Source organism: Procambarus clarkii, chromosome 31, assembly GCF_040958095.1.
Source record: "Procambarus clarkii isolate CNS0578487 chromosome 31, FALCON_Pclarkii_2.0, whole genome shotgun sequence".
NCBI lineage: Eukaryota > Metazoa > Arthropoda > Malacostraca > Decapoda > Cambaridae > Procambarus > Procambarus clarkii.
The window spans coordinates 23389840-23417335 of NC_091180.1; the positions used below are offsets into that span (position 1 = coordinate 23389840).

The following is a 27496-nucleotide window of genomic DNA, read 5'->3' on the forward strand; positions in this document are numbered from 1 at the left end:
GTTTACAAATCTCATGAAAGATAGCAAGTAGGTATTCACCAACCGGCGTTAGAACTAAGAACAGTCGAACAGTTAGAACAGTTAGAACAGTCGTAAGAACTGTTATCCACCAACCCGCCGTCCTCCTGGCATAATACCACTCAGCTGTGTGGTAGAGAGCACCAATATGTAGCGACGGTTCATCGGCAAACTACTTTTTGTACTATTAATTTGATCGTCCGGAAAAATGTAGCTAAAAATCAAACTTAAATATTCCCAAAGACTAGTAGAGCGTGTCTATGTACTGTAATGTGTGTGTGTGTGTGTGTGTGTGTGTGTGTGTGTGTGTGTGTGTGTGTGTGTGTGTGTGTGTGTGTGTGTGTGTGTGTGTGCGCGCGCGTGTGTGCGTGTGTGCGCGTGTGTGCCCGTGAGGGAGCCGGTCGGCCGAGCGGACAGCACGCTGGACTTGTGATCCTGTGGTCCTGGGTTCGATCCCAGGCGCCGGCGAGAAACAATGGGCAGAGTTTCTTTCACCCTATGCCCCTGTTACCTAGCAGTAAAATAGGTACCTGGGTGTTAGTCAGCTGTCACGGGCTGCTTCCTGGGGGTGGAGGCCTGGTCAAGGACCGGGCCGCGGGGACACTAAAAAGCCCCGAAATCATCTCAAGATAACCTTAGTGTGTGTGTGTGTGTGTGTGTGTGTGTGTGTGTGTGTGTGTGTGTGTGTGCGTGCGTGCGTGCGTGTGTGTGTGTGCGCCCGCCTGCCAGGTGTGTGGTCTTGTGCAAGAGACCAGGGAGTCTCCCTTGAATACACTACCCGGGATAATTCCTGTTTCTACCTGCACACACACGCGCGTGCGAGCACAAAAAAAACACTTGACGGTGTTTATTTCGGTGTGGTGCTGCCGGTGATTGGTGGCCCTCGATGCTGCCGGTGATTGGTGGCCCACGATGCTGCCGGTGATTGGTGGCCCACGATGCTGCCGGTGATTGGTGGCCCACGATGCTGCCGGTGATTGGTGGCCCACGATGCTGCCGGTGATTGGTGGCCCACGATGCTGCCTGTGATTGGTGGCCCACGATGCTGCCTGTGATTGGTGGCCCACGATGCTGCCTGTGATTGGTGGCCCACGATGCTGCCTGTGATTGGTGGCCCACGATGCTGCCTGTGATTGGTGGCCCACGATGCTGCCATTGATTGGTGCCCCACGATGCTGCCTGTGATTGGTGGCCCACGATGCTGCCGGTGATTGGTGGCCCATGATGCTGCCCGTGATTGGTGGGCCACGATGCTGCCGGCGATTGGTGGCCCACGATGCTGCCTGTGATTGGTGGCCCACGATGCTGCCTGTGATTGGTGGCCCACGATGCTGCCTGTGATTGGTGGGCCACGATGCTGCCTGTGATTGGTGGCCCACGATGCTGCCTGTGATTGGTGGCCCACGATGCTGCCATTGATTGGTGCCCCACGATGCTGCCTGTGATTGGTGGCCCACGATGCCGTCAGTGATTGGTGGTGGTCATTCACAGCAGCTCCAGGTACAGCAAGAATTCAGGCCAAACCATCTAGGAGCTGGTCGATGAACTATCACAAACCATTACTCAGAAACACCAAGGAAGTGTTCCTTTGAAATGATAATGTTCAAACGTCAGACTTATCACAATACTTAGGAAAGCGTTCAGCTTTATTCTCTTAGACGCGTGCACGCTGACGGAGAGAATCCCAAGGAAGGAATTCATTTTCCCTCTCCCAGTGTTCAATCATGTAGAAGTATTCAAACACGGGGTTGCTAATAAAAACTGCTCACGTTGACGGAAACAGTATCCAGCTACACACACACACACACACACACACACACACACACACACACCACACACACACACACCACACACACACACACACACACACACACACCCAAACACGCGTGTCACATGTCTCGTTTCCGCTCACATTCAGAGTGTAAGGGTTTAGACAGCAGGACAGGAAGTGGAGTCAGGCTGTGAATACGGCGATGGAGGAAGAGGGAGAGACAACGTAAAGAAAGGGGAGAGAGAGAGAGAGGAAGGGTGATGTATTGAGTGAAGGAGAGAGCTTACAGAGACGCAAACACGAACCACCGGTTGAACCAAGGGGAAAGAGGGAGGGAGGGAGGGGTATTGAGGGTAACTAGGTTTAGGTAGCTGACTATAATATACTGAGCGGTTGTAAGTGGTTAATCCCCTTCCCTCCCCTCGTCCCGTCCAAGGCCACCCGACCTTAACAGCTTTACATCGATCAATTACAACACCGTAGCATTACATAGCAGGAAAATTTCATCGGAAAATTATGCGTAATGCATTAACGCAACTAGGTAGCTAGCTAGCCAGCCAAGCAGCCAACCATCCATCCTATCTACGAACCATCCTACCAACCACTCTAGCATTTACTCAAGACGAGAGAATTAGAAGAATTTAGTATTTATTTTGCTGACTATATAATTTGACGTGTTAGAACCCAGCAAGGTCGAGAAAGCATTTACTCGACCTGTTGCTCGACCTGTCGCTCGACCTGTCGCTCAACCTGTCGCTCGACCTGTCGCTCAACCTGTCGCTCGACCTGTCGCTCAACCTGTCGCTCAACCTGTCAACTAATGTCCGCTCTGCCATTTTCAATATGCCTATGAAAACTGTGCTTCCAAACAAAATAAAAATTGACAAATAATTTTTTAATTTGTCATCAAAATTATTCAAATAAACAAAATGATATTGATTACAAACTATTTTAGTATTATTCATATTATTAAGTAAATATATTATTCATTGCATTATGCATTATGTATAATAATACTGAATGTATTATGTCATAAAAGAGCCAGAATTTGGCTCCAAAATATGGCTCAGGTATCGGATTTGGGATGCTTGGGATATTTTGAAAGCTGCGGGGGGGTTTGGGCAAAATGTGACTCACGGCCGCTGTCAGTAATTGGCATATTTTTTATATAAAAAGTCGGAATTTCAAACTGCGAATAAGTGCAGAGAGCCATAATTTGGGTCCAAAGTATGGCTCAGGTATCGAATTTCGGATGTTTGGGATATTTTGAAAACTGCGGGGGGGTTTGGGCAAAATGTGACTCACCGCCGCTTTCAGTAATTGGCATATTTTTGGTATAAAAAGTCGGAATTTCAAACTGCGAATAGGTGCAGAGAGCCAGAATTTGGGTCCAAAATATGGCTCGGGTATCGAATTTGGGATGTTTGCGATATTTTGAAAACTGCAGGGGGGTTTGGGCAAAATGTGACCCACCGCCGCTTACAGTAATTGGCATATTTTTGGTATAAAAAGTCGGAATTTCAAACTGCGAATAGGTGCAGAGAGCCAGAATTTGGGTCCAAAATATGGCTCAGGTATCGAATTTGGGATGTTTGCGATATTTTGAAAACTGCAGGGGGGGTTTGGGCAAAATGTGACCCACCGCCGCTTTCAGTAATTGGCATATTTTTAGTATAAAAAGTCGGAATTTCAAACTGCGAATAGGTGCAGAGAGCCAGAATTTGGGTCCAAAATATGGCTCAGGTTTCGAATTTGGGATGTTTGGGATATTTTGAAAACTGCAGGGGGGTTTGGGCAAAATGTGACCCACCGCCGCCTTCAGTTCCCCCTTTTATTTCGATAGCGAGTATTCCCTCACTATATTCTACCCGAAGATCGTACTGTCCCTCATCATACTCTATCCTCATTATAATACTCTGCCTTAATCTTCTTATTGCCTCCTCATCATATTCTATAATAATCACTAGACTGCAATAATTAATCATCATACTCTGCTTCCCACTTGTCATATTCTGCCATCAGCTTTTATTCTGTTCTCATTATCATCATTATCGTCAATGTTTCCGGTAAGAATAATTACTTCTGGATGATACCCCCCCCCCCCGGCCTCTTCCTACTTTAAGTACTCCCATCATCCGGTCTATTAAGGATTAATTCCGGTTATATTACAGAGGGATCCCCAATTAGCTGTTTTTAAATCCGAATTGATGAAGGTTTATAATTAGTTCCATTTGAGCTACAAATGTGGAAAAAGTTTCCGCACTGGAAGTGAAGGTTTGTTTTGAGAAATGATTCATATTGCATTCACCTGGGCTCTAGGAGACTCGAACCCTGGACCCCCACGCGTTTAAGGCCGAATTTATATCGACCGAGCTACTGAGTATTATATAGATTGATGAAGATTAAGCCACCCAAAAGGTGGCACGGGCATGAATAGCCCGTAAAGTATTATATACATGGCCTGATGCTAATATATGCGTTTCGTTAAGCCTGTCAACATTTCCAAAGCTACTGGTGAGGTGGATAAAAGTTAGATTGATTGATTGATGAAGATTAAGCCACCCAAAAGGTGGCACGGGCATGAATAGCCCGTAAGTGGTGGCCCTTTTGAGCCATTACCAGTATCAAAAGCTGATACTGGAGATCTGTGGAGGTGCGAATGCACCCTGCATGACGGGAGATGTCTCCTTTGTGAATGTGTTAAGATGAAGATGAAGCCACCCAAAAGGTAGCACGGGCATGAATAGCTCGTAAGTGGTGGCCCTTTTGAGCCATTACCAGTATCAATAGAAGATACTGGAGATCTGTGGAGGCGCGACTGCACCCTGCGTGACGGGAGATGTCTCCCGTGATAAAAGTTAGCTAGATCAATCTAATATATAACCTAGAAGGTTAATGCAAGGTATCCACGGGTTATTCATGCGCGTGCCACCTCGTGTGTCTTTATCAATCATCAAGGTGTCGGTTGAGCCACTTCTGTAATTTCCTTAATTCTTAGGAAGGCAGGGGCGGTGGGTGTATACAGTACACCTGGCATACAAGATGTATACTGTATACACCTTGTATGTATACAAGACCAGGTGTATTCTGCTCTGGTCTTGAGGATAGCAGTGCGAGGTGGCTACTTTGAGGTTGCTTCGCTTTGAGTGCCTTGAGATTGTTTGATGTGTAGTGCTTCGCCTACGTCTGATCTTTTCTTGTTATGTATCTGTCGATTATTTGATTACGTTTCGTATTGGGCTTGAAATGGCCAATCAACGTCTGGAGGGTTATTAAGGCCACACAAGTGCTTCCTGTCTTATCAGCAAATATACTTCAGCCCTGGAAGTAGTTCAGAGCTATTAAGTATACGTTTATATACTCCGAGAAGAGGGGGGGGGGTGTACACCTCTGAATATATTGCCTCTCCCTAAGGTAAATGAACTTGCCCATAAACATAATCATTTTTATGGGTAAAAAACTATATTGGTCAATACTGTGAATATTTTATTCAAATGTATAGATAAATTTTATAAATCGTATATACTAGGATAAATAATTATGAAAAGCTACATTTATATTTAAACTTTAAATAACAATTTCATAAAACATCAGTTTACCATAAAATCATCCTTGCAAATTACTCTCATTACATTTGTTTAAACAATTAACCATTGCAGTGATCCAATTATCCATAACTGCGAGATATACAGCGAGACTATCAAAAGAAAATACCAAGCCATTTCGACTATATAGCACTTGGAAGGGGTCAGGATTAGGATTTTGGATGGGACGGGGAGAAGGAATGATGCCCAACCACCTAGTAGTAGACGGTCGGGGATTGAACGCCGACCTGCATGAAGCGAGAAGTGTAACCCTATTTCTGTGTATATACTGACAGTTTTGGTTCCGTCCTGACTTATGTTCCAGGCTAAAGTATATTTAATGGTCGGTCAATAAACTAGTGTAATGACCTTTATAACCCAGGTGTAGATAGATGACAGGCGCTATGAGAGTTGTGCTTTTTATTTTTTAATTAGGCTATATTTTCATGTTTTTTAGTGTTTTCATTACTCTTTGTGTTTTGAAATGGAAATAGTTGACTTTGGAAACATTTTGACATTAACTTTACCTGAACATTTATAAAAACAACAAAAATATGTCCTTGACAATTGCACCAAGACGTTAAACCCAACACTGAAGCCGTCGATCAATTATCCCGGGATGATTTATCACTTGATTTCGGGGTCTTAAAAATAGCTTCACATTTGTTGTTCTCTTCATAGGCTTTTATTGTTCATAAACCGTACCTGGTTAAAACACGTAACTCGTCATCACAACTGGTACAGGAGTATCCAGGTACAGAATAAAACACAAGTTATGGCAATAATAAAATAACGTTTATTAAATCAGCTGATCCTACATTGGATTGGCGTAGAGTTTCTGATACAGTAATTTGATGCATTTAAGAGCCTATCATATGCACGCATCTTCCTCTGAACGTCATCCCACAGCTCCTGGAAGCTGCGCTTAAAAAAAAAAAAAAAAAATGGCGGCCAATTACATTGAACAAGAATTTCAAAATACACAACCTCGAATATCAAGGAAGAAAAATACTTAAAAATTCCCAAAATCGCACAAGAAATGACTTCTTAAAGATAGTGACGGGCGCGTTCAGAGGAACTCACGTGTCTTACAGACTCTTAATAACATCTGCATTATCACACAGGTAAGGCGGAGCGAGATTTAATAAAAAAAAACAATTTTTTTTTTTGGAAACCCTTGCTTGCCGTCTCATCAAGGAATATCATTTAATAACAATTATAATCAGACTGTAAATGACATTTAACCCAAGCGCACACGTATACACACAGGAAGATAAGCATCACAGGCTCTTGCTACATATAACAATGGGACAAAAAAAATATACAGGAAAATAAAAATACAATACAGAGACATTAACCATAGCAAGAAATATAAAACATGATAAAAGGAGAAATATATATACCATCAAAGAGAAAATAGATAAAAAAAACATGGCAATGCTTGGCCTGCATAATATATAAGAAGCACCGAGACTCTTAAAACACCACATAGAGGCATGTTAACGGAATGTGTATTGCATCATTTAAAAAAAAAGTAACATGGATACACTAAGAGAAAAAAATCACAGGGAGGAAGAGGCTGCAGTGTGGGGCGGAGTTTGATATAAAGCCTAATGCCATTCACACATTTTTTTCTTATATAAAAAAAAAGGCTTTCTACGTAGGCAAACAATAAAACAAGCATATAAATGGGCGTATCTTCAACAGTCAACAATAAAAATAGAATAATTAAGTAGAATTGGCTTTGAACATATATATCAAGACATTTTTGTTGATAATTATCTTTTTCTTTTAGCTGGAAGACCATGCAAGTACAAAATTACTTATATATTAATTGACAAATCAATGGAAGACTTGGATTTTCACCGCCATCTTGGAAGACATTATTTTTGTTTACAGTTGGAAATGGCTGTCTTATTAAAAATTGCAAAGGCGGAGAACACACCGTCACCAAAACAACATATTAGATGATGAGAAATCCACATCTGCCTCCAGAAAGAGAGAGGGAAGAGAAAGTGAGAGAGGTGGAGAGGAGGTTGAAGTGAAGAGAGAACAAAATAGAATAAAGAAACCTCAAAAGAAGACCTCATACTAAAGCATCAGTCTATTGCATCATATGTCCCTGCCTTAGAATAGCGAAACATTATAAACATCACGTACTCAAGTTCTTCGGGTTAACGGGTGCGGGGAAGGGAAGGGAGGGGGGTGGGGGGAGGGTTCAAAGAAAATATGTAGGTGGCTTGACTCTAGGCTTAAAAAATTGGTATATTATATATTTTATATTTATTCCAACCTGTCATACACATCCAGCATGTTATCACGTTGCAGACCTGTCAAGATGACGGGACACAAAAGTGTAGCCGTGTGAATCAGAAACAAATGGTAAAAACTGTATGACATGTTGTAGAGTATTTTGAAGGCAGCTAAGTAGATTCCTTTCCCCCCTTGGCTTTTAACCAGCTTCAAACTACTTGTGCGGATATGATATATATATATATATATATATATATATATATATATATATATATATATATATATATATATTTCCATCATTTCAAATTAGGCTCCAAGCCCATAGGTACCACATGACAGCACTGCAAGATCAGATATCGATACTAACACCAGCTGGTGTTTTCTGGGAAGCCAGATGGGAAGCAGGGCGTCGTGGTGTGTGTGTGTGGCGCAGCTGTGGGCCGGGATGACTCCATCTTTCTCGTTTGACATGCAGGTGTGGGAGAGAAATTACAAGGTCCTGCGTTTATGGCAGAGGAACACCATACGTAATACGTCCCAGTTGCTGCCGCATTTTAGGGACAAGAAAAAAACTAAATAAAAAATAATTATCTTGGAGACTTCGTTCAGGGCGGCCACGACCAGCTCACTCTGACCGTCAAGGCGAACGCGTCATCATTTACAGCAATAGGCTAGAAAGTCTCAAGCTACATAACATACGCCGTAAAACAAAATTATAGAACGAAATGTGATACAGTTTACAGTGCAAGAGTCTTCTATAAACAAAGAAAACGAACAATGAATTGTGAAAAATAGGTTTTGTGTAGTGGCAACCTCGCCATATATGTCGGTCGCCGCCTGCCGGAGCGGTCACCACTTACCCTAAAACCCTCCGTATTACTTCCTCACTCCTCCACATTTGGTTACCTTAAATATTAACGTTTTAAAGCTCTTTTTAATGCACTTAATTCGGTTTTGTGTATGTGTGTGTGAGGGTGGGGGACCAAGCGCTACGTGTACACGCTTATGTTAGGCAAGTAGGCTTCCTCGAGACGGTGAATGGCTGCACCAACCTATAGGCAGCTACCAACAACACAGGACCGATTAGCGGGGTTTTCCACTCATCAATTATCTCGTTTTTTCTTCAAAGATTTGTTAAATAGTTGTCCTCACAAGGAGGTTGCGTATTACTACTCTTGATATCATTTTCTACATATTTACTGACAAACGTCTTATCAATCATTCTGAATTACTCTGTTATTGACTGTTTGTACCGAGTGACCAGGCGAAACACGTAGTTATTGGTGATTCCTAACAAGACGCAGTTTGTATCCCGAATAAAGGCACACTGTATTATTTGATTTAGTTATGAATGACAAATCAAATCGGGAATATACACAGCTAGGACACTGTATCAAGAGCAGCCTAGCCATCGCTGTTTGACCTTTGGTGACCTGCAGGGAGAGGGGGTGGGAGTGTGGTCAGGGCCTGAGGGACACCTCCAGGGGTACCTGACCTACGTCAGCTGCCGGATGTAACCCCCCCTTCCCTTACCCCTGAGGTCGAGTACTCGGATTAACCCCTTCGCCTTCCTCTCGTCTGTATTTACCTCGATTTCACCATTCGTCCGTCGAATTCAATTTTCGCGTATAATTATACATCCCTTTTCTTGTTCGCAATATACTTGAAGGCAACACGACGCGTGTATCGTACACTTTGTGCTTGATGGGAGGCACGCAGGGTTCCTCAGCCACACTCGCCCCAGCTGCGCCACACCGTTTCTGCGCCACACCACCTCTCGTGCTTCTGATTATGCAAGGTCTGGTAGCCTCGTAACCTCATGTGAATGCACCTTCAAATTAAAATGACAAAATAATATATATATATATATATATATATATATATATATATATATATATATATATATATATATATATATATATATATATACACACATATATATATACATATATATTACACATTATATATAATGTGTGAGCAAGTTGTATGAACGCGCAAGCCATAGATCACTAAGAACTCTTATCTGACTCTGCCAGGATTCGAACCCATGCCGTCCAGGATCACCTCCCTAAACGTACACAGTACCGTAACTACCGCACCAATGATCGTCTCTTAGACTTAGACGATCATAATGATGGGTGGTCACAGTACTCTGAACGTTTAGGGGCGATCCTGGACGACATGGGTTCGAATCCTGGCCGGGTCAAAAAGAGCTTTTAGTGACATTAGTATATATAATATAATACATATAATATGTAGAGGCACGATGCCAACCTATCTGGGAAATGCACTGTCACTCGTCTGCTCTTAAAAAAAATTAAATTTTTAAATTAAAATTTTTTAAAATTGTTAATTTATTGCTGCTTGTTGCTAGACTCTTGGTAAGCCTTGAGTACAAGTTAGTACTCTTAGAAGTACTAAAGTATGAACACTTATAAATATTTCTATTCTTTTGTGAGTTCATCCCTTCCAAAGAACAGCTAGTGTGATAGTGCAGATGCTCAAAGGAAAGAAAAACTATCCAAGCTAGTTGCAAATGCATTTGAGCACGAGTTAATGCAGCGCCGCCCAGAGGCATTACTTATTCCTTGATAGAAATTTGCTGGAACTTGTACTCCTTAAGTCACAAGCCAAGACGGAGAGTTAAGTTTAGGTTCTACTGAGCTGCACTCAGGAAAGACGGCCATGGGGTGGGTAGCAAGTGACTAATCTCAACACGTTGGGGTAGATTATATATATAATATATAATAATAATTATAAAAAAGCAACCAACCATCGGCGGGCAAGGATAAAGCAGAAGCAAACCAGAATTCTTAAAACACCATTTCAGGCTAAGAATGACAGCAGTGCAGCCCTGGAAACACAAACCGAAACTGTCTCTATTTTTCGCTAGTTACAATTTGTAATAAAGTTGTTACATCTTGGCTTAACGTGTTTATGACGTATTAGCACATTGTTATAACTTGCTATATTGGTTGTTATAACTGGTTAGAAGGTGTTAAAACTTGTTCGAACGTTGTACCAACGTCGTAGTTTCGGTGTGTGTTTGGCGGGTGGCAATGTTGGCCGATAGTAATCACAGATTGAGATTACCTAAACCCTTTCTGCGATTTATAACCCTTAAAGTTGCGTTTCAGAATTCTGTTAAGTGATAAAAAAAATTTACAGGCGTATAAACTAAAATGGAACAAACGCGCTCATTATGAACCTCAGCGATACCAAATGACAGCAATTCACAGTATATCTTACATTCTAAGGAGACGGGTGTCTGTGAAAAATTACCGTTGCCATATTACACAGACAAGCTGATGTGTGTATGACCAGGGGGGGCGGGTAGGCTCAGGCACCACCAGCTCCCATACAGGCCAACAGTGGGATATGGGGAAAGGGGGGAAGGGGGAGGGGGGGAGTAGAATTGTGGTTTTAAATAAAAATCTTCAAGGTTTGTGCGTTGTCATGTTTATAACAAACAAACAAAAAAAATCTATTGCCATCTCTGATCAAATATACTCTTTCTACAGTACACCGCAATCACATCATGACCACAAGAATCACTTGACAAGCCCGCCGTAACATGTGCGCAAGAGACAAGCCTCCCCCCCTCCCCCACAGTAACAGCAAAAGGGAGGATATATGCTCCCCCACACTATAACAACACTCTGGGATTGTGTGGGCGAGTGGAGGGTAGTCATTAGCAACTACGGGGGAGGTTAGTGGGTGGCCGGGGGGAGAAGTGCCACCCACCCGCCCCAGAAAGATCTGTGGCGACACTATATAAAGTTTCACTTCACACACAACAAAGACTGTTACACAGTCTCTTTTTACCATCCTTAACAGCTAAGCACGAACAAATGCTAAAGGCTAAAACAGTGGCTCTATAAATGCAATATTTCAATTAAAATTAAACTTTTCACACTTATAAACGGCGGTGCACTTGGAAGTATAAAGGTGCCGATACTCTTTAGGCTAGCGCAAGGCTCCAAGACACAACTCCACCCTCTTAACATCACCTGTAGCTTGGGGGAGCCCCGCTGCCACGTCCTCAACAGCGTACAGCAGTATCAAAATCTTAAAAATAATATCCGATAGATTTAAAAACCGTCAAAAAACTCAATAAATTAGGCGAATTAAATGGATTTTGAAACTATGAGGAAGACGTGACTAGTGAGGGACCGGCCAGAGCTACGGAAGGAACAAGGGGGAAGGAGGAGGGGGGGGGAGAATGCTCGCCATCCATATTTCTAATTAAGCGAAACAGGGCAGCTGAATTTAGTGTTAAGCAGGTTAGGTGCTCACCCAATGGCCAAAAGTGAAGGAATTCACAGGGACTGTCTATCCAAAAGTCCAAAGGATCCCTTAAAATCAGGCCAAAACAGCAAGAGAAAAAAAAAATTAAAAGATATCTACCGTAAACCCACCAAAAAATATTCATAACATCAAATAGAACCAACAAACAAATTAAAGCAAGAAGCTGCATTCCACCACCCCAGCCGAGGGTAAGCACCAGCCTGCACACCATCACTGCATCACTGCAGTCACCATCAACTGCAGTCACATGCAACATTACACAAAACTATACAACTAAGAGGGAGGGAGGGAAGGGGGACTGTTGGTGCCGGAGGAGAGTGCTCATGGGGGTAGGTACTGCAGGCACTATATTTTGCTTTTAATTAAAGAATAACATTGTAAAATTACATAAAAAGTGGCTCACTGTCCACCATGACCACTCACACACGGCAGCAACAGTGGTGACATAAGTGAAGCAGCACTTACACACACTGAAGACTCGTCTTAACTATACGCGGCTCCTGTCTTGGGATTCAAGTGAGACTCTTTAAAAAAAAAATGTAATATACACATAATGCCAATTCTCCAGCGGACGGACTGAGGGGAGAGGGGGAAGGGGGGGGAGGTGGGGGGACTAGGAGGATGTCGGAAAGGAAGGGTAACAGAATAACAGACTAATATACAATATTTAAAAAAAAAATCAATTTACAAAAAAAAAATTACATTTTTTAAGGGGGGAAAAATAATACCTGCCTGAACAACAACAGCAACTATGTTATAACCCCATTGCAATATTCACCCCCAAGCACAAAAGAGCAGCGGTATAACACTGCCACAGTGATGTACCCCGACCCACAGCTTCTCACTACGGTCTTCCTCAAACAGTGTGTGTGTCTACTCAAGATATCACAAGGAGCACGCCCATCAGTGGGAAGACTTGCCGAAATACCTCAAGTCCTTTTGTTTGTGTTTTTTTTGGGGGGTTTCACCTTTGGTCACTCCATCTATGATTCTGACTGGTAATAATTTTCTGTCTTTTTTTTTTATTTTTAGTTTCCATGTCAACTGTAATAACAATAATAATAATAATAATAATAATTATAATAATAATAATAGTAAGACACTTATTGTATGTTTATCACTTTAAAATCACTAAAAACACATTTTACCTACGTTATAAAATGGGGAGTTACTGCTTGCGCACTTTTGAGATCACGTGACTTAGGCGAAATGAATGATTATCTATTGAAGAAGATTTGTACAACATAGACCAGGCATCTTAAAAAAAAAAATATTTCACACGCTTTTTATGATGCTATATAATAGTAGTAGTAGTAGTAGTAGATCCCCAGTGGTATGCTAAACCTAGCAGCCTTGGTAGTAACCTTTGTACACCTTAACTTTTAGCACTAATGGACCATTCCCTAGCACAGCACAGCACAGCACAGCACTTTAGGCAGACTCATCAGCAGATCACCAAGCGAGTAGACGCCTGTCGCAACTTTACATCACGTCTTTCAGTCAAAAGCACATGGGGCAGTTAGGAATTAAAAGTCACCATTAACACCATTAGGTAGAACTGAACGGGCCATACCGCTTTGGCAATTTTCAACACTTTTAAAATCCATAGGCTGCTAGGCATTCGGGAATCCTGGGCTGTGGGGCTTTTTTTGTTAGGCAGCTTGCCCGCAGAATTGTGGGTGCGTGGCGGGCGGGAAGGACATCAACGGAAGGGGCTCAGGGACTGGAGGGCGGGAGTTTGCTTGTAGATGGTGGGGATCAGGAAATGACTTTGAGTGACTAAGTTCTTCCAACCCCTGGCCGAGGCACAGCGGCAGCACTTCACACTAAACACACCAACATCAGAAGTGCCTCATCATTTCATCTGATGAGTACACTTCAGGTCACTATCATACTCAGCCCGGATCATGGCCAATGCAGGTCAAAAAAACAAAATGGTTCATCACAGACAGACTGTACAAAGCTAATTACAACTTCCCCAGCGACTTGCTGTAACCATGGTCCGCGCTGACACAACTCTAGAGTGCAGCTTTGGACTGTACCCACCGCCAGGGTCTGTCTTTTCACTATAATCTAGACACAGTTTAATCTATCACAGCAACGAGAGCGGCGGCAATGGACTTGGCGATCCGTTGACCGAACTTCCTCACGCCCTTGGGTTTACCCTTCTCCTCACTCTGGTGTCTTCTCGTCGCTCTTCTGTAGGGAGACAAAGTTAACCTCTCAGTCAGAATATGGATTCATAGTTGTATACTCGTGGAAATAATATGAGCAAGATGAAGGAACACACTGACCAAACACACTCGCAACACAAGGGTTCACAAGATATCAGGACCCGTGTGAAATAATACTTTATAACCCGTTATAATACCCAACAGGAACATTTACCAAGTATGCTACATAAATGAAGGGATTAACATAGTACCAAAGCGAAAAGTATTTTTGAAATTAACCTGTCAGTTTTTATAATAACTACCGTGTACCGAGGCAGATTTTAGGGCAATTCTACAGTCATTTACAAGGATTCTATAATAATGCAAAGAATCTACACGGAACCGAGAAGGATCCTAGCATAATTCTACAACGGAGACACCACCACCACCACTTACCAGATCTGTGGGTAGCGGCCTTGATGTAAGTCTGGTACTTGACGGACACCTCCGCTGTAAATCTACATCTGTAGTCAGTCATCACAGTGGCGAGGTCATCCTGTAATCAAGAGGCACACAGTCAAAACCAACAAACTCCTCAGAAACATAACTTGACAACATCAAATAGTTAATAAAGTTGCACCAAACCTTTACTGCAATTGGTATTTGATGAACGAGGGAAAAAATAACCTATCCAGTTTTAAACAAATGGATTAGCAATGAACTATTTGCAAATCTTTGGATGGAATCTTCTGTTCCATCTTTGCACCTAAAGATGGAACAGAACTGGCAACATTTCATATTAACCAACAGAAGCAGTGGGATCAAAAGGCAAAAGATAGTGATTCAACTTACGAAGGTAATAACCCTAGGGGCATTCTGTATGTATTTATTTGGATCACTGGGAGGCATGTGAGCCACTTGTCTGATCACAGTATTGACGTCAGCAGCAGAGTACCTGCAAGGTGAGGGAAAAGCGTGTCTAGTTAAGTGTGCAGGAAGTGTTAAAAATGTTAAAACGATAGACAAAGTTATCGCAAAAGTCGAGCCTGGCCTCAGGCCGGGCTTGGGGGAGTAGAACAACTCCCAGAACCTTCAACAGGTATACTCCACATATGATGGCCAATGATTCAGGTATGATTCAATATTCAAACACATTAATGAAACAATTAACGTTAGTAGTGCATTTTAAATTAACATTTATTAATGCTAACGGATGCAAGTGCCCACTACAACACGTCAACAATGGGACAGAAATAGCACTCACCCTTCGCTCTTCGCTACTAGGCACTTGAACTGATCATCATTAATATTATGTGGCAACGCTTGCAGGAACATTCTGTAGAGCTCCTCTCGCGCCTTCTCACTCGGGAGCTTGACGTGAATGTTGTAAGTGAAGATTCTCCTGAGGTCATCCTCCAAGAGCCAGGGTTGGTTAGTGGTGCCCAGGACCATGATGCCGTCATTGAAGGCAGTGGGGTCGATGCGAGGCGGGTACTGAGGGTTTAGGGTAGTCATACCTGGTAAATTAAAAAAAAGAGTAGAAAATGGGTGTTAATGATTTCTGCCATCATAATTTATTCACAAAATAGTTCTTAGTGAAAATATCAACTTGATATTCATTTTGAAAATATACAAAACATTATTTCTATTTCTCTATTCATTAATGCACCCCATACCCATCCCGTGCCATACGAAACCTTAAGACAGTATTGTTTCAAATTGTTTACATAATGAGTTCCTTACCTCTGATTTGAGACAGTAATTCTGCCTTTGCTCTTAGTGCCGTCTCGCTGGACCTATCATAGCAGAGGGCGTCCACTTCATCAAACAATATGACTGCAGGGCTGTTCATGCGGGCGTGGTCAAACAGATACCGCACAATTTTGGGGGCTTCGAGGGGGGCCTGCGTTGCTAGGTAGGCCGTTGATATACCAATCAAAATAGCATCGTTGGCTTCTTTGGCAAGCGCTCGTGCAAGACAAGTCTTCCCAGACCCTGAGGGCCCAAACAGCAGCACACCTTTGCAAGTACCTTGAGTCCCCTCATACACTTCTGGGAATGCTTCACTCATAAACAAATTCTTTAATGCATCCTTGGCAGTGTCCAAACCCACCATAGATTGCCAGCCAAACGTTGGCTTCTCTATAACGATGGGAAGAGCGCCGACGGCATACTGTGGAGGGGCGCGAACTTTGGGTTGGGCCTCGTGGAGGTCATTGTCCAGGTCTGAAAGATTGGCCGTAACGTTGTGAGCATCTGAATGGTTGTCAGTATCGGAATCTCGCATCGACTCCGTCGCACTTGCCAAGTCAGTGATAGAAGCACAACTCGCAGACTCTAGTACCGGAGTGGATTCACTGCCAGTGGGACTGAGTCGTCCTAACTTTCCAACAAGGACAGGGGACGGGGTCTTCTTCCTGACACTTTCTGTGTCAGACTTGCCATCACCGGATTCTGATCCCGGGATGGAGTCGGCACCTACACTGGACTTATCATCATCTAATTTATTTAATGGCGTGTCTACTCTTGTTGGCCTGGGTACATCTTCATTTGGTTCAGTTTCATCATCATCCTCCTCCTCTTCAGCTTCACTGTCATTTTCTTCTTTTTTGGCCTTTGAAGCCTCTTTTGGGGTCCGGTTGCAAGGTCAGATTTAACAGCAGGCTTCGCATCATTCTTCTGGGGTGGCGTAATGTGCATTTTTTCCAGAGCTGCTGCCGTTGCAGCCACAGCATTATGGTCTGCTGAACGGTCAGCGGGAAGTGTTTTGGTGGAACTGTCCAAGGAGTCATCACCAACAAACGTCACACTGGAAGTATCAGAATTGTCCAGTTGAGACAAGGACTTCCCACCACTAGCCAGCAGACTACCGACAACGGGCGCCAGGATGCCTGCCCCTGCTGCCATGCCTGCCAAACCCATGGAGACTCCCGCTAGAGGGTCCACACTTCTCACAGATCCTCCGCTGATGCTAGGCGCCATGTTGGTGTGGTGCATGGATGGTGAAGATGCTATGCTGTGTGGGATCTGTGGGTGGGAAGTGGGCGGACTCATGATATCTGCCGGGTTATAACTGTGTGTGAAGCCTACCGGGGGCGGATGGCCCGGGTGAGAATTATGCACTGCTAGTAACGCATTTCCAGGATGCCCACCCATAGGATTGTGGTCGGGATGCTGCATGTGGACAGGGAGAGGACCGTGCACCCCATGGGAAGCTGACGGGTGTGAGGATCCTAGCATTCCAGAGGCCATAAGACCGCCAAACAGCACCAACAGCAGCTACACCTGCAGCGGCTGCAGCCACGGTGCCCATGCCGACCCTATCGTCCATATCGTCGTCATCGTCCTCGTCGTCTTCATCGTCCTCATCAGACAGGAGCTCATCGTCATCGTATTCCTGAATTGTAGCTCCATTCCCTCCATTGCCTCCCGCGAAGCCGTCCATGAGGGCGCTCATGCCACCTGCGAAGGCCCCAGCAAGGGTACCGGCCATGTCTTGGTTCATGGCGGGCATGAATGATGGCATGTTTGAGAGGAAACTCCCCGCCCCGCCGTCCATGGGGGAGCCCATGCCTGCCATACCGGGGTTCATGGCACCTCCCATGTCTGGGACGCCGCCAGGAATGGCACCCGGATTCATATTAAGGAGACCCTGCAAGATGCTCATGGTCTGCATCGTGGGTAGGGACACGCCGCCCATGTCTCCCCCGCCCATGCCGCCCCCTCCGTCGCCTCCGCCTCCACCGAAGGGGTTAGCCATTGTGTGGATGTTGTGTTCGTGACCTCCAGGGTAGTCGTAGTCGTCGTCGTCATCGTCGTCGTCGTCGTCCTCGTAGTCGTCATCGTCGTCGTCATCGACATCATCGTAGGCGCCTTGGGGAAGATTTTGTTGCATGTTGGCCAGAAGAGCCTCAAAGAGCTCCAGATCCATGTTGTTGGGCGGGTCCTGCAACACGAAACAAACGTTAGTTATATGGATCACATTGGTTGTACTTGCGGGGGTTGAGCTCTGGCTCGTTGGGCCCGCCTCTGTCAATCAACTGGTGTACAGAGGATGAGTGAATTGTATGTTATGGAGAGACGAGGATGATGGAGGGAAGGGAGTCATGGAAGAAGGGGGAAGGGAAGGAGGAGGAGGAAGGTGTAAGAAGGTGGGAGGATGGGTTAGGAAGAGAGAGTAAGGTGGGGGGGGGGAGGGGGCCACACAGGTCAGTGGCCCTGCCCGCTGCCCGAGTCATGCCCACTCCCACATCAATACTGCCCACATCCTCAAACCCGACTCGACACTGCTGCAATATCTACAGGTACCACTCCTCCCCCACTCTTCTCCCCCACTCTCTCTCTCTCTCTCATTCTCTCTCTCTCTCTTACCTACGTCAGTAGAAGAAAGAATAGTTAGGGGAGACATAATCACCACATACAAGATTCTCAGACGAATTTATAGAGTAGACAGTTTAAACACAGGTGGTACACAAACAAGGGGATACAGGTGGAAATATAGTACTCAGATGAGCCACAGAGACTTTAGAAAGATTTTTTTTAGTGTCAGAGCAGTTAACAAATGAAATGTATTAGGTAGCGATGTGGTGGAGGCTGACTCCATACACCGTTTGAAATGTAGACATGATAGAGCCCAATAGGTTCAGGAATCTGTACACCAGTTGATTGCCAGTTCAGAGGCGGGCCCAAAGAGCCAGAGCTCAACCTTTGCATTCACAATTAGGTGAGTATACACAACATCTCCCGATATTCATAACAATATTCATATTCGTTGAAAATTAACATACACGCGCATCTTTAAATCCTAAATAGAATCATCAGAGAACGATACCTCATTAATGCTGTACAACTAATGCCTAATTCCTAGAAGGACCTAACCATATTAACCAAGGTTTGCTAAAGTTGGAAATTCTAAGAATCGAAATACAAAGACCAAATTATGCCTATATATAAACAATATATCTGCTAAAAATACCAGTAACTAATAATAATATTGCTAAATATTTTCATAATTAAGCCTAGGCCTACCAGTATTAAAAACAAGATGCCAAAAGTGATTTTTTTATTATTATTTTCTACCACAGACGTGGCCACACATTTACAATGCTAACCAGCATATATACATTTTGTGATGAGAACAGGTGGGGGACAGAGGCCGGCGTCAGGGCGGACCCGCGCGTGTTCAAGGCGGTCACAAATTCCCCGCCAAGATGCAGATTGAAATAACACACGCAGCTTGGTGCGGCGTGTCAGCTGCTGGGAGCATTAACGATGGCCAGGCAGGCCCTCGCCCCTCTATACCCTCGCCAGGCTTTATGCAACTGCTTTTCTAATTATTTTTCTGGCTACGTATGTGATGTTAAAGAATTGATAACATATATTATTATCTTCCAAACCCCCTTCTCCATTCTTCCACCACTCACAGAAGCCTCAGACCACCAATCAACTACTAATTACAACCTCTGAGCTAGACATTACCACAAAACTGCCGCCAAAATTCCACGGCAGAAATGTCCAGTATAACTTCATAATAAACCACTGAATCGGTCATATGGCTGCAATCTTGCTCAGGGTTCACCCCAATCGTAAACGTGCAATACAATCGAGGTGAAATCAAATGGTATCAAGTATGTTTATCGAGACAAGAAGGAAATGCATTTCAAAAGGAAGAGTAGCTTAGGCTCTTTCTACCCCCCCTCCCCCCCGCGATCAAATAGTATCAATGGTCGTGTCAAAGGCACGGAGAAGGTAAGGCGGTTTCAGTCAGCGGCCCTCCCCCCCCCCCCCCCCGCCCCCACCTGTAAACTGGCTGTCTTATTTTGGTGCGTCTTCCAGGGTTAGCTGTGCTGCCCTCACAGCGGCAAGCCCCGCAAGCTTTGTTTGGCCAGGGATGTTTTGGCTTATGGCGGCAATGATTCACTGTCTCAATTTGGAACCGGGGGATAAGGGGGGGGGGCGTCCTGGGCTGAACTGGATCCTTTTACTGGTCAGGTATTAAGTGTGGTTAAACTCTGCCAGCAGTTTAAACTGCGCTCTCATCTGCCTTACCATTGTTCCTCTCCATAAACAGCAGGTAAATTGAGTACAAGTAATTGAGTACAAGGAAGCTTCGTTGTTACTACCAAGGTTGTATGCCACTGATGTCCTATTTTATATCTCTGGTTAACTTCTGTAGAATCTTGCGGATCAACGTCTCCGGGGAAATTAATTCCTGCCACTAATAAAATTGACTTATATTAACATGTAGCCATGAGCAACAACCACCACTCATCAGTGTCCTGTAGCCTCATCCGACACAACTGCCAGCGCCACCACGGCCAGCATCAACACATTAATCACTAGCCTAGTATCAACATATACTGCAACGCCAACCACCACCCGGTCGAGACGTGACACAGCAACGCCAAAGGCGGGAACGCGACGTCAACGATGAGAAACATTTTTAGCCACTCGGTCCTGCTTAAATGGGGTTCTGGGAGTTCTTCTACTGCCCAAGCCCGGCCCGAGGCCAGGCTTGACTTGTGAGAGTTTGGTCCACCAGGCTGTTGCTTGGAGCGGCCCAGCCGATACAAAAATTATTTTGTCTCGTAGCAAGCAAGAAGCAGTTAACACGAGGGAGGCAATCAGGGTGAACGCATGTACTTTACGCCATTAAGACCTGGTGAACGTAGCCTAACGACTTTTAGTTTCAGTACAATCAAAAACGTTTACGATGAAAAATAACTGAATAAAGCCCGCCACTGTAAGTGACTCCTCTATGACAAGTGTTACGTGGTGGTCCCTTGTAGTGCTCCTAGTGGCCCCTGGTAATGCCCGTGGTGGCCCCTGGTAGTGCCCGTGGTGGCCCCTTATTTTGGTCTCCTCGCATCGACTGCCGCAGTCGTCAGCCAGTAACCGCGTCACAGGAGCAAGTTATGTATGATGTTTACTGTCCCACAGGGGCTCTAAATGTATCTTTAGGATCGGGAGAAAAACCAAAAGGCACGAACAAATTTCACCAACTATTTCATTGTTTTCAACTGTTCTCATCAGCAGATATGTGAACAAAGCTTCATTCAATTGGCCATAACTACAAAACAATAATAGGCTTTGTCTGTAGATTTACTGTAGCACTCAAGACAATGGTACCAACTGTGGCGAAGTAACACGCAGCAGACCAACGAACTAATCGCTTGGGGGTTACCCACCTTTGTGATTCAGTTGCCTAAATACTGTCGCAAACTTCCTGCAACTCCCCTTTCCCTTCTACATGTTACCTTGGAGCAGATAAACGTAATTTGCCAAAGTCACGCTTTTATGAGCACGATCACACGCGCACGGCAGTGATGTGGTGGAGGCTGACTCCATACACAGTTTCAAATGTAGATAAGATAAGAGCCCAGTAGGTTCAGGAACCTGTACACCAGTTGATTGACAGGAGGCGGGACCAAAGAGCCAGAGCTCAACCCTCGCAAAGCCTAGGTGAGTACACATTCTTACACACAGGCAGGGAACCCGCACGCGAATGGTGCTATCTAAGTCTGCATTATCAACAAGGATGTGAATACCGGAGAGTTGATCCTCATCTCCTGTGTCCCGCCTCTTATTATTTGGTCGGTTGGTCGGTATTGCGACGACCAGCCGAACATGGACCTGGTCTTGCAGGGTCCACGTTCGAATCCCCAATGATTCAAAGTGATTAGGCTCCTCCTTCTCCCCGCCCTCCTATCTTCCAATAAAATGTGTCTCCTTCCACTTGTTCACTTATTGGTTAGGCTATCTGCAGCAGTGACTGGTAGCTTGTGCTCTACCCACGCCAACCCTACTACATTCACGCCCACACTACACCCACGCCCACACTACACCCACGCCCACACTACACCCACGCCCACCCTACACCCACGCCCACACTACACCCACGCAGCAGGTGGCTTGAGAGGAAACTAATACCAACTAATATAATGTCCGGCAGCCTAGAGAACACGGATTTCTTTACGCTCCCTTCTTGAAAAAGTGAAAGCTGATCTACGCTCCATCTGGAGGGAGAGGGGGAGGGGATAGAGAGAGAGAGAGAGAGGAGTTGGAAGAGAAAGAGGGAAAGAGAAGCATGGAGGGAAGGGGAGAAAGAGGAAGATGGGGGAAAGAGAGAAGAGAGTAGAGGGGGGAAAAGGAGGAGAGAAAAGGAGGAAGGAAAGAGAAGAGAGGGGTGGAAGAATAAAAATTGGAAACAGCGGGGTAGAAAAGCGACATATTCATCAATGTCGCAAGAGCAGCAGCAGCAGCAAGCAGAGATTAAAAGGTCATCAGACACAGGACCGCCACCACTGTGGCCGGAGCTCTGCTGGCCTTAAAACACACCCTCGGACTGGGGTTACAAAGGCAGTGTCCGATTTCGCTGCGCTGACGCAACGGCGGCGGCGACTTGGGTTTCGCCAGCAAAGACTCATTTGTTATGTTCATTCATTCTCCACCCCCCCCCCACCCCTCACCCCCTCATGCCGAGATTCCTTTGCCCTCCTTCCCCGCCCCCCCCCCTTCCTCCCCGGATTATATAAACCAGTTAAGCTTGATGGTATTCATTCTTGCCGCGCTTCACTCGCTCTTGTGATGTTTTCTGAGGGGTTCCTAGTGTGTGTGTGTGTGTGTGTGTGTGTGTGTGTGTGTGTGTGTGTGTGTGTGTGTGTGTGTGTGTGTGTGTGTGTGTGTGTGTGTGTGTGTGTGTGAGGGGGAGGGGGGAGAAAGGGTGGGATAGAGGGAGGGGAACTGGATAGACTAAGCTGGGTAGTTGAGGAAAGTAATTTTTGTCACACGAACCAAATGCGCTATAACATTCATTTAGAACAAGTATGAAAGATGTCCATGTCAAAAGAAATATATATATATATATATATATATATATATATATATATATATATATATATATATATATATATATATATATATATATATTTTTTTATATGGGAAGGGAGTACCACCTCTAGCTGGAAGAAGGGGGACCCATAGCCTCGGAGGAAACCACGCATAACGCATTAGAGGGAATGTTTAGATCCCCTCCAATATATATATATATATATATATATATATATATATATATATATATATATATATATATATATATCAAATTTTCTTAAATTACACAAATAAGATCAAATGTTTTCCTGTGTTGAGCTTCATTACCCGCGCGAGGGGACACTCGTCTAATGAAGCTGTCATCAACGAACCAATCACAACAGGAAATCGTCGTCGACGGCCACTCGGAATTAGGCCAAGACCCAAGGGCGCCATCAACGGCTGACCATTCAGGAGACGAGTCAGTCAGTCTGTCATCGCCCAGTTAGGAAGGAAGCGACCTCCTCCCCTCCCCCCAACACTGACCAATCAGGTACCCAGTAGACATATCCAAGACAACGCCAATCATCTTGATTCGTGATCAACGCCGAATTCAAAGTCATCAACGTTGAACCAACGGTTCTTTTGGATGGCAATTCCCCATTTGATAAGGGAGGATGTCTCTGTCTCCTCCCCCACCGACCAATCAGGTAACGGAGGATGCCCCCCTCCCCCACCGACCAATCAGGTAACGGAGGATGCCCCCCTCCCCTACCGACCAGTTAGGGAGGACGGAAACCACCCCAACCAACCAATCAGGGAGGAAGGAAGACCCCCATTGACCAATTAGAGGACGGGAACGAGCACAACACCTGCCCGCCGCCGGTGTCATCAATAAATGGTGTGACCTCGAGATCAACCCGACTGTTATTACCCAACAATTAATCCATAACCAACCGCCAAGCTCCCCTTCCTGTAATGGCGATAATGGCCAGGTCACCCTCTCACTTACCATCGGGTCATTATACTCTCCCCTCATCCTCTCGCTCCCCTCTTCAACCCCATTATATTCCTGTCCCCCTCTCCCTCGTGGTTATACATAGGCTATCATGTTCTCTGTACTCATCCCGTCTTATCACTAGCCAAGCCATCAATCTCTCTCGTGTTTCCTTTGTTATTACCGTCTTCTTTAATATGTTTATCACACTTCTAGTCACGCACCCTAACTTTACACGTGTACACATTCATTCACACGTCCACCCACAACCTCACACTCCCCTGCACAAAGATACAAGTTCATTTATGAATGGAACACATGGCTGAGGCAGCCATTACACTATGTAAACAAACGATTACAACCAAAACAAAACGCACGTGGCCAAACAAGTCTTCACCCTGACCCAGTACTACTGTAGGCTGCCGGGAAGGGGAAAAAGAAAGTAGGAATTTTTGGAAGACTACTTTTGGAAGTCTTGCACAACTTCTAATGGCCTCCCGATATAAGGTACTGGGAGGCCATTGGAATCCAACAAGAAGCATCTTGCGAGATCATACGCCCACCGGCAGGAAAAGCCTAAGTGAGGCCTAAACTCATTACTGGAAGTGACGAATTAGATTTGTCGTGGTGCGGTCGACCGTAGATCTGCATCGCTGTCTATTCCTCATCTAGCTACTCATCTTCGGTTGACCTCCCGTAATGTGCATTCATTGCTTAGCTCTCATTTTTGGTACGAAGTCTTTGACATTGCCTAAGCAACCTGTCCTCTCCATTTGTCAACGCGGACAAAAAAAATGATGTACTGAACTGGCTGAACCAAATCTAACCTAGCTGAGAGTTCACGGATAGAAAACATGGACTTTTGCGACCCGCTATGATTCTCTCCGCATCATATTTTGTCTGTCGAGGATTTTGACGTCAAAATGCAGTGTATTATTCGAGAGGGAGCATATTGTCTTTGAAGTTCATGTTATTGCATTATTACGAACCGTTCTTACGTGTGACGTCTTCATGAATGGTATGCGAGCGCGTTACGGTGACACACACTTACTGTTGTGAACGGCTGGGCGCCGCCGCTAACGACCCAACTAGGGCCTCCGCAACGCACACCCAACCACAGTATCAATTACGCCCGAGACAACCTACACCGCCACCCACGCCGGCGCCACCGTCGTCGACCCCAACGCCGCCACATACTCCAACCGACGATACGGAAGGAAATGCAAAATAGCCTCAATTAATGGATGTCTTCAAAGTGCACTTGGATAAGTTCTTGCAAGAAGTGCCGGACCGGGTTGTAGTGAACATGTGTACGCTACCGCTTACAGGATGAGTATGGGGTGCACAATAAAACTAGCCACTTCTGGCGGCAACAATCAATTAAATCATGTGGGCCTGCGGGCCGCTTCAAGCAATAGTTGGTTGGCCTTTGGCCTAGGTAGGCCTTTGGGAGAGGAACTCCAAATTGTTCTGGAATTGTTTCCAGGTAAACCCCCCCCCCCCCACCCTCCCCCAAGCAACGGTAACGCCACCTTTACCACTTAGTCAAATATAACTCTCCATTTAAACAAAATATCCCCCCTTTACTCTCTTGAGTGACTGGGGTAATACACACACACACACACACACACACACACACACACACACACACACACACACACACACGCTGGATAATGAATCAACAATAACTATAAGATCAAGACCCCAGACTAGCCTAACCCAGACCTATATCTCGATACTCAATTGTTTATTTGTATTAGCAAGAGGGGGACTGGAAAGGGGAAGGCAGAAAGGAGCAGTGATAGGGGGGGGGGAATGTGTCGTTGACGAAGAACAGTCTACAGATGTGTGGGAGGAGGAGGAGGAGGAGTAGGAAGGCATTTCAAGTAGAGGGGAAAGAAGGGGAGAATTTAAACAGTGCGTAAAGATAGGGATGGAAGGGAGGAGAGCAGAGCGTGACGATGATGGTGTAAATGGAGAGGGAGGGAGGTCTGAGGGAGCTGGCCCGTGAAGATGGAGGCGCCTCGAGTCTTTTACAAAGACTTTGTAAGTCTTTGTAAAAGACTCGACTTTTACAAAGTCGAGAGGAACAAGCCCAAATACTTCATCAAGTTCACGAATTCTACACAACACAATTCACCTTATATTAGGAAAGGGCAACTGTCCTCGACTGCGTTTAGAGATCAAATAAATGTCCAACTTAAATGATAAAACGATCATTTACAATTATGCGACGATCGTCACACTCGGCTCAATCGATTAAGGCAGCGTCTGGGATGCTCTCGGACGCAGGTTCGAATCCTCGTCACGGCCCTTTGTGGATGTGTTCATGCGATGATCAAGTTCTATTCGACTGTCTCGTGATAAGTTATCTTGACTAATATGATCCTTGGATAAATTTAGATTTAGAAAAGACCTGGCTAAATACGGGTTTGGAAATAAGGTTGTTGATTTCTGGAACAGATTATCGGCTAACACAATAGCCGCGGGCCTTACTTCATTGTTTCAAGCGTAGGTTAGACCTGTACACGTATGAATTAGACATGTATATGCATGAGTTTGGGGCAATATAGACACGTGCTACGTATGGGCCAGTAAGCCTTCTACAGTTTCCTTCATGTTTTTATGTTTTACTCGAGTAAATAATGAACAGATTTCCTAGAGAACGAAATGTACCCTCCACCATCACGCCACTAGGTCACTAAGGTACATAAGAATCAAATCAGCTTGAACGAGATTACGGGCTATTCATGCCCGTGCCACCTTTTGGGTGGCTTAATCTTCATCAGTCAATCAATCTTGAAGGAGAAACGTCCACCCAACAGCACCCAGGGGATGCTGGTAGGCTAGTCAACCTAACAGCAGGGGACACGGAAGCCTGCCACAACAGCCAGGGGGAACAGCAGTAGACGACCCAGCAGTAACCCAGAGAACAGTTTGTCACAATAAAAATTGTGACAGTCGGTAAAAAAAGTGTTGACATTGGAGCAAGGCACCACTGCCAGTGTGTGGGTGGGGGGTGAGTTGGAGAATGAATTGGGGGGTTGGTCCGTATGTGTCTCCATCAAAATATACATATCATATGTACATGTAATATATGTATGTTTGTATATGTAGTATATGTGTGGATGGCGGGGGGTGTTTTGTTAATGAGTGTTCTGATTGATTGATAAAGATTAAGCCACCCAAGAGGTGGCACGGGCATGAATAGCCCGTAAATGCGTGTTGTGTTGCGTGAATGTATATAACGTGGGGGGGGAGATGGATATCTTGTGTTCTAATGATCAAGGTCTCGGCGGCCCAGTCTCCGACCCAGTCTTGGTGGTCTGCTCAACCAGGCTGTTGGAGGCAGCTGCTCGCAGCCTGACGTATGAATCACACACAGCCTTGTTGATCAGGTATTTGGAGGGAGATTATCAAATTCTATCTTTAACATGGTGAGAGGTCGGCCCGTTATGTTCATAGAATTGTCTCTTAGCGTGTCTATTGCATTTCTGCTCATCGACGGGGTTATTTTGCACTTCCTGCCATGCCTCCTGCCTGGTCTCGTATAGAATTATTTCACTATGTAGATTTGAAACTGGTTGATGGGGTTCTGGGAGTT

The 27496-nt window shown here is 44.9% G+C and overlaps 1 protein-coding gene and 1 long non-coding RNA gene across 5 annotated transcripts in view; one reads left to right on the forward strand and one right to left on the reverse strand.

Moving 5' to 3' along the window:
* LOC123758957 (uncharacterized) overlaps positions 1-27496 on the forward strand; it is a 229407-nt gene that overhangs the window by 79441 nt on the left and 122470 nt on the right. The gene's annotated exons all lie outside the window — the stretch shown is intronic.
* LOC138370327 (uncharacterized) overlaps positions 13541-27496 on the reverse strand; it is a 46762-nt gene continuing 32806 nt past the window's right edge. Inside the window, 7 exon segments of the mRNA XM_069334557.1 lie at positions 13541-14128; positions 14544-14643; positions 14940-15042; positions 15352-15604; positions 15831-16718; positions 16721-17348; positions 17350-18033. Coding sequence (XP_069190658.1) covers positions 14019-14128; positions 14544-14643; positions 14940-15042; positions 15352-15604; positions 15831-16718; positions 16721-17348; positions 17350-18033 — 2766 coding nt within the window. The 3' untranslated portion in view covers positions 13541-14018.